The sequence below is a fragment of the Sarcophilus harrisii genome, chromosome 3 (assembly GCF_902635505.1).
Source record: "Sarcophilus harrisii chromosome 3, mSarHar1.11, whole genome shotgun sequence".
Taxonomy (NCBI): Eukaryota; Metazoa; Chordata; class Mammalia; order Dasyuromorphia; family Dasyuridae; genus Sarcophilus; species Sarcophilus harrisii.
In genome coordinates this window covers 536,119,257-536,127,275 of record NC_045428.1, presented here as the reverse complement: position 1 = coordinate 536,127,275, position 8,019 = coordinate 536,119,257, and the positions used below count along the sequence as shown (strand labels likewise).

The window sequence follows — 8,019 nt, the reverse complement described above, 5'->3', positions numbered from 1 at the left end:
GAATGGTGGCAGTTGGTGTGGGAAGTGGAGATACCTTCATCCTGTTTTGTGATAATACCTAGCTATCTCAGTCTTTCCTCTAGCTATATAGTTAGACAGTCTTCTTCCCTTTACTTTCATCCCTTTCCTTGTTTCAGTCCCAACACAGACAATCATTTAGTGCTTTTGACATGTGCAATTTTCTCTTTTCTCATCCTCATAAAAGGGGATGGTTTCATAATTGTCCTTAAGCTGTGATTTTAGGAAGTGTTAGGAAAAATGGAGTGGAGATAGCATGCTTTATTCTTTCTTGCCTTTTCTAACCAAGGTCTGTTAATTAAAATCCCCTCCTTGAAGCAAATTTTCTTAAATTCTGGCATTCTTAAACTTTTTCTTTGTCATGGATGTCTTTAACATTCTATGGATTTTTTCTCATAATAATAGTTTTAAATGAATGACAGAAATAATTTATTGTCAGAGCTGAACAAAAGTGAATATCTGATTTTCCCCTCCCATTCAAGTTCACAGATCCATTGAAAGCTCTGTTCTTGGTCATCCCTTATAAAACTCTACTTCATTTGTTTAAGATATGCTAGTTCTTGATGTCTTAAGGTGCCTGAAGAATCTGAGAAACCTTTTGGATGGGAAGGAGCAAAGACTAAGAGGGCCCTGGATAGTGATAATGGGCAAATTGGAGAATTATGAAGGAATATGAAGGCTACCAGCACCAACATTGATTCTACAATGTTCCTGGGATTCAATTCACTAGACAGCTTATCCAGATGAGTCTTTGGCTCCTTTGTTAATTGAATTAATTACCTGCTTAAACCAATCTTCAAATAGGGTATGCTTTCATATTACCCTATTTGAAAATTAGTATTAAGTAAGTAATTCTCTCTCATGAGAGAATTGGAATGTATCACTCAACCTGGAGAGAAGGTATGGATGAATAGCCAATGATGTTGGGCAGGTTTCATAGTTCTATTTACATCACACACACACACACACACACACACACACACACCCCTTGTCTATACTTTCTTTTTCTCAACCTCCTGTTAATCTGATTTTTGAATTCACACTTCAATAAAGCAGAAATTGCCCTCACCAGACCTTCCAGTGATCTTTTATAACAATTAGCAAATCTAAAGACTATTTCCCAGTTCTTACCTTTCTTGATTTCTCTCTAGCATTTGACAAGATAGTCTATTCTCTCCTTATGAATTCTCATTATTCACTGATTTCAAAAATTAATCTCTGGTTCTTCTCTTTTCTGTCTCATTATTTCTCTTCAATATTCTTTGCTGAGTCAACACCTATATTTTGATTTTTATCTTTGGCTATTCCAAACTTTTGATAGTCTTGGATCCTCTTCTATTCTGTCCCTGTACATTCACATTCGTATTAGAGAAAGGAAGAAAGGAGAGGAGCAAGGAAAAAGGTATAGGAATCTCTGGAAAATCACAGAGAATAAGATTGGGAGAATAGATATTCAACTAATTTATACCTAAATATGCAATCCCTCTGTAGTATGTCTGAAAATCATTATCTAGACTTTATTGGAAGAACAGTAATAATGGAGAATTTGCTTGAGACAGTACATTGCTTTGTGTGATAGCCCTAATTGTTAAATTTTTCCTTATGCTGAGATGAAGAAAGGAAAGAAGAAATAAGATTTGTGTGCCTAATCACAAAAGGAGCAAGAGGGAATAAGAAGAGAAGATGAATAAGCATTTAAATGACTCCCTACTATGTGCCAGGCACTATGCTAAGCACTTTACAGATATTTATCTCTCTTAATCTTATGAGTACCCAGTGAGGTAGGTTTTGTTTTTAGTTCTTTTTTTTGGGGGGGGGGAGAGTTAATGAATTTACATATTTTAACACACATTGCTTTATGAATCATGATGGGAGAGAAAAATCAGAGCAAAAGGGAAAAAACCATGGGAGAGATAAAAAAACAAACAAACCAGAAAAAAGAAGTGAACATAGCATGGGTTGATTTATATTCAGTCTCCTTAGTTCTTTTTCTGGATGTAGATGGCATTTTCTGTCCAAAATCTATTGGGATTGCTTTAAATCACTGAACCACTGAGAAGAACCAAGTCTTTCATAGTTGCTCATCACATATTCTTACTGTTATTGTGTACAATGTATTTCTGGTTCTGCTTGTTTTGCTCAGCATCAGTTCATGTCAATCTTTCCAGGCCTTTCTATGATCAGTTTATTCATCATTTTTAAAAATAGAACAATAATATTCCAATACCTGCGTATACAACAATTTATTCAGCCATTCCCCAATTGATGGGCATCTACTCAGTTTACAATATTTTGTTACCACAAAAAATGCTGCTACAAACGTTTTTGCTCATGTGGGTCCTTTCCCCTACTTTATGATTTTCTTGGGATACAGACCCAGTAATAACACTGCTGGGTCAAAGGGTATGCACAGTTTTATAACCCTTTGGGCATAGTTCCAGATTGCTCTCCAGAATGGCTGGATCATTTCATAACTCCACCAGCAGTGCATTAGTGCACCAGTTTTTTACATCCCCTCCAACATTTATCATCTTTTCCTGCTATCTTAGCCAACTTCAGAGTTGTGTTAATTTTCATTTCGCTAATCAATAGTGATTTAGAACATTTTCTCATATGACTATAGATGGCTTTAATTTAGTCATTTGAAAATTGTCTGTTCATATCCTTTGACCATTTATCAATTGAGGAAAGACTTGTATTCTTTTAAATTTGGCACAGTTTTTCATATATTTTAGAAATGAAACCTTTATCAGAAACACTGACTGTAAAGATTTTTTATCATCTTTGTACTTCCATTTTAATCTTGTTTTTGCAAGATTAATTTCTGTTAATTTTGCTTGTGGAAAACCTTTTTAATTTAATGTAATCAAAGTTGTTCACTTTGTCTGCATATATAATGTTTTCTAGTTCTTCTTTGGTCATAAATTTCTCCCATCTCTAAAGATCTGTTAGGTAAATTACTCCTTGTTCTACTAATATGTTTATGGTATCATCCTTTGTGCCCAAATTATGTACCCATTTTGATGTTATTTTGGCATGAGGTGTGAGATGCAGGTCTATGCTGAGTTACTGACATATTATTTTCTAGTTTTCTCAGCAATTATTGTCAAATAGTAAGTTCTTATTTCAGAAGAAAAAATTTGGGTTTTATCAAATATTAGGTTATTATAGACCTTTGTTATTGTGTTGTGTGTATCTAATCTATTTCACTGATCTACCACTCTGTTTCTTCACCAATGGTTTTGATGATTGCTGCTTTAAAATATAGTTTTAGGTTTGGTACTACTAAGCCATCCTCCTTTGTATTTTTTTCTTCATTAATTCCCTTGATATTCTTGATTTTTTGTTCTTCCAGATGAATTTTGTTATTTTTTTGTAGTTCCATAAAATAATTTTTTTGACATTGAACAAGTAGATCAATTTAGGCAGAATTATCATTTTTATTATATTAATTTGGCCTACTCATGAGAAATTGGTATTTTTTCAGTTGTTTAGATCTGACTTTATTTGTGTGATAAGTGTTTTGCAATTGTATTTGTAGAATTCCTAGCTTTGTCTTGGCAGGTAGATACCCAAATATTTTATTTTGTCTATAGATTTTAAATGAAATTTCTCTTTCTATCCCTTGTTGATTGGCTTTGACAGTAATATATAGAAATGCTGATGATTTGTTTGGTTTATTTGATATCCTGTAACTTTGCCAAAGATGTTAATTGTTTCTAGTAAGTTTTTGGATGATTTTTTAAGGATTTTCTAAGTATATTATCATATCATCTACAAAGAGTGATAGCTTTATTTCCTCATTCCCTATGTTAATTCCTTTAATTTCTTTTTCTTTTCTTATTGCTAAAGCCAAAATTTCTCTTACAATCTTGAACAATAGTGATGAAAATGGGCATCCTTTTATCTCTAATCTCATTGGGGATGCAATAGGCATTGTTTTTAATCCCAGTTTTTCAGTTTAGGCTATTGAGACAGCGAGTTTATTGATTAATTAAATATATTATATATTATTATATTATAATTATACATATAATATACATAATATATAATACAATAATATTATAATTAAATATATTATATATTATATAAATAAATTAAACGATGAATCCATTGTCACTGCTAGCAAACATCTGACTTTAAATTTGAACTCAGCTATTCCTGAATTCAGGCACAGTGCTCTTTTTATTGTTTCTTTTCACTGCCTAGGAAGCCAAAGACTGAATTAATTTCCTTTTTTCTTTCAGCAAGTTTCCAATCCTCTCACCAGCCATGATCTTGTCGATTAACAGCTCTTCAACCCATGTGACTGAGTTTTTGATGATCTGCTTCCCAGGGATGCAGAACATACAGCACTGGCTGTCAATACCATTGACACCTCTACTAGTGCTGGCGCTTGGGGCCAATGTGGTCCTGTTGCTGACCATCCAGCGAGAAGCTTCTCTACATGAGCCTATGTATTACTTAATGGCCATCCTTTCCATCTTGGATATCATCATTTGTCTAACTGTAATCCCTAAGGTAAGGCCCTTGATTTATCAACTATTCCACAGATCACTATCTTACTGACATGCTTGGCGTTACCTACTTATTTACTACCATTTCCAAATCCTTTTGTCACCATAAATCTCAAGACATTGAAATATTACAAAGTAACCTTTGGGATTACTCAGTCACTACCCTATCCAAAGTCAATTAGAAGTTCTCTTCCTTATTCATTCTTTCATTCACTATTGTAATTCCCCCACTTATAGTGTCACCATTATCACCAGGGTCAGTCAGTTTGGGTTATATCTAGTCATTCAGGTAGCCATTACGAAAGCAAAAGGTGTTAACATTGACATCATTTCTTTTCTTTTCTTTCTTTTTTTCTCCTGAGGGATTTAGCATTAAGTGACTTGCTCAGGGTTACACAGATAGGAAGTATTAAATGGCTAAGGCTGGATTTGCATATAGGTCCTCCTGAATTTAGGGCCTGTACTCTCTCCACCACAACATTTACATACTTTTTTTACTTACCCCCAAATCCCAATACTTATTTAGTATCTTGCCATTGCTAATTTTTTGCTAATTTCTTGAAATTAGTTTCTTAATGTCTTTATTTTTACATAATCATAGTTTTCCCCATTATCCCTTTCTCTTTTCCTTATATAGCCATCACACATAAGTAGTGATTTTAAAAAACATAAGATAAAGAAAGCAGGAAAAATTAGATTTACACATTAATTATGTAATTAAGACCTTTAGGGTCTTGGTATCTTAGATTAATGGAGTCACACTCAAAAAGAAATCAATGACCACTAAATCATATATCATTGTTCTTCAAGTACACAGTAATTTAGAAAGCTGCATATTATTATTATCAATGTTTATAGTTTAAAAATTATTTTGTGCTATATTTCTAAATTAAATATATCAATTTGAGCTGCACTAAGAAGTGCCACATTTCTCTCATCAAGGAATTGAATTTACCTTATTTTAAATGCATAAGTTTTGTTGAAGAGATCTGAGAGATTGTGAGGATCAGAGAAAATGTCTAATTTTCCATTTGGGTGCTCACATGAGTAAGACCTCTTACCACTGCTTATGAAGCCTAGTGTTGGATAAAGACTACATCAAAAACAAAGTTATTGTCCTAAGAAACTGAAAAGATATAATATGTCACTCAAAAAGTCAGAAAATTGGAGAGTTGGAAAGGACATCAGTCTTCATCTAGTTCATTGCATTTGAAGTAATATTTACTTTTAAATTCAATTTTCAAAATATTGCAAAATATTTTCCTTATTGGAAAAAGAATCTCCTTTATGGAATAATTGATAATTTGTCATTTTCTCTTTTATTGAACACCTCCTCTAATGTAGAATTTTCTTTACCTCCCAAACAATCCATTACAATTTGATGTAGTTCTAGTTGCCAGGATATTCTCCCCTTATAGCAAATTGAAATTTGCCTCTTTTAGCCTTTGATATTACTCCTATTTATGATAACTATGGCTAAGGAAATACCTATTCCCCCAAGAATAGCTATTCCAAAGTTTGAAGACATCTATTGTATCTACACTATTCTTCCTCCCTCCCCATTCCCAATTTTCTCTTTTCTGAGAGATATAAATATCAGCAAACTGAAGAATATTATTGTTACTCTATTAATAATATTTGGAAGATAGGGTAATACAGAGGAGAGAGCAGTATATATGAAATTAGCACTTAGGATCAAATCTTTGCAGCTAACTGAACCATATACTTTCATAAAGCTTCCTAGAATAATTAGAGTTTGGGACTTTCATAGGGTAATAAAGTCATATATGTCAGAGATGAGACTTGGAACAAGGTCTGTCAGACTTTGAGATCACCTCTCTATCCATTCTACCATGCTGCCTCTCATACTACCTTAATTCTTCTCACAATTCCCTTCTTCCTTGATCAAGTCTTTTAACTTGCCAGTTTATTTAATGGTAAAGTATTGGACTAGATAATTTTGAATGTTTCTTATAACCTCTGGTATTATGATACCATGAATGTAGCTTAAACCAAGGTTACACAGGCTAGAAAGGTAATGGACAATGATTCAGATTGGGAAAGCTTCACAGTAAAGATAAGTTGGAAGCTGAGGTTTGAAAGGGATGATGAATATCAAGAATAGAAAAGAGGGAAAGGAAGAGTGGAAAGACAGAGCAAAGTCAGAAGGATGGGAATTAACAAGTCAGATGATGGGGGGAGAGAGAAGGCTGGATTGAGAAAGGTTGAGGGCATATATCAAGAAAAAAAGGTGAGTTAAATTTGATTGTATTTAAGTACAATTTTAGTTTAATCTAATGGACAAGAGGGAGATACTATTGGTTTCTTTCCTGTTGCTGGTGTCAAAATATAAGAACAGTATTTGAGGATAATGATTCTGGCAGGTCTTGCTCATCTTCTGGTTCAACATGAAGTCCATTAGCTTCACAGGCTGCTTTCTACAGATGTTTGTCATGAATACCTTCCTGCCCATGGAATCATCCACCTTTCTCATCATGGCTTATGATCGCTATATTGCTATCTGTCATCCTCTACACTACCCATCTATCATAACTGAGCAGTTTGTAGTCAAGGCTGCCATATTCATTATCTTCCGCAACCTATTTGTCATGTTACCCACCCCAATATTGGCTGCTCGGCTGGATTACTGTGCAGGAAATGTAATAGAAAACTGCATCTGTGCCAATATCTCTGTGGCTCGACTCTCCTGTGGGGATATCCATCTTAACAAACTCTACCAGTTTGTGAGTATCTGGTGCCTGATGGGATCTGACATGGTACTGATTTTGCTTTCTTATTGTTTCATATTGAGGACTGTGTTGAAACTACAATCTGAAGGAGCAGCCACAAAGGCTCTGAGTACTTGTGGTTCCCATCTGATTCTCATCCTATTCTTATATACAATTTTACTTGTCTTCATCTTTACTAATAAAGCTGGCAAGAAGGTGCCTGCTGAAGTGCCCATCCTTCTCAATGTTCTGCATCACCTTATCCCACCAGCTCTCAATCCCATTGTCTATGGAGTTCGCACTCAGGAAATCAAGCATGGCATCTTGAAATTGTTGAAGTATCAAAAATGAAGTTCCGGGCTGACGTTCATGCTCCTTAAGATCAGGAAAATCTTGTAAAAGTTCAGATATGTTCTAATGTGGTTAGATCATCTATTCTCATTTAATTGTAGCTCTTTCACTCCACTTTAATTCATTTCATATAATTCATTCATTTCATATAATTAGATGATTATGAAGTCAATATTGATTCATAACTAGAGAATCCTCAATTTAAAAGGGAATAGAGGAAGTAGGGATTAAAAACTGTGGCCTTCAGTTTGTGTTCATAGAAGAAGTAGCTCAAAGTAGTGAATGAGGTCCTTTGCTTTTTTTTTCTTTTATCATTGCAGGCATCAGTTCCATGTCATTTGAAATAGTCTTGGATTACTGTATTGCTGAGAATAGTGAAGTCATTCACAGGTTATCGTGGTACA

At 34.1% G+C, this 8,019-nt stretch overlaps 1 protein-coding gene across 1 annotated transcript; it reads left to right on the top strand.

Annotated features, from left to right (window-relative positions):
• The first annotated feature begins 4,278 nt into the window (after positions 1-4,278).
• Positions 4,279-7,615, top strand: LOC100929922 (olfactory receptor 56A4-like). Its single transcript, XM_012547152.2, has 2 exons — positions 4,279-4,539; positions 6,920-7,615. The coding sequence occupies exons 1-2, from the start codon at positions 4,291-4,293 to the stop codon at positions 7,613-7,615; spliced, it is 945 nt and encodes a 314-aa protein (XP_012402606.1). The 5' UTR covers positions 4,279-4,290.
• Positions 7,616-8,019: the final 404 nt, after the last annotated feature.

What these genes read in the sequence shown, in the direction of transcription:
- LOC100929922 (XM_012547152.2), top strand. Translation starts at nt 4,291, where the DNA reads ATGATCTTGTCGATTAACAGCTCTTCAACCCATGTGACTGAGTTTTTG. An exon ending in GTCTAACTGTAATCCCTAAG is followed by an intron (nt 4,540 to 6,919) that starts GTAAGGCCCTTG and finishes TGATTCTGGCAG; the next exon opens with GTCTTGCTCATCTTCTGGTT.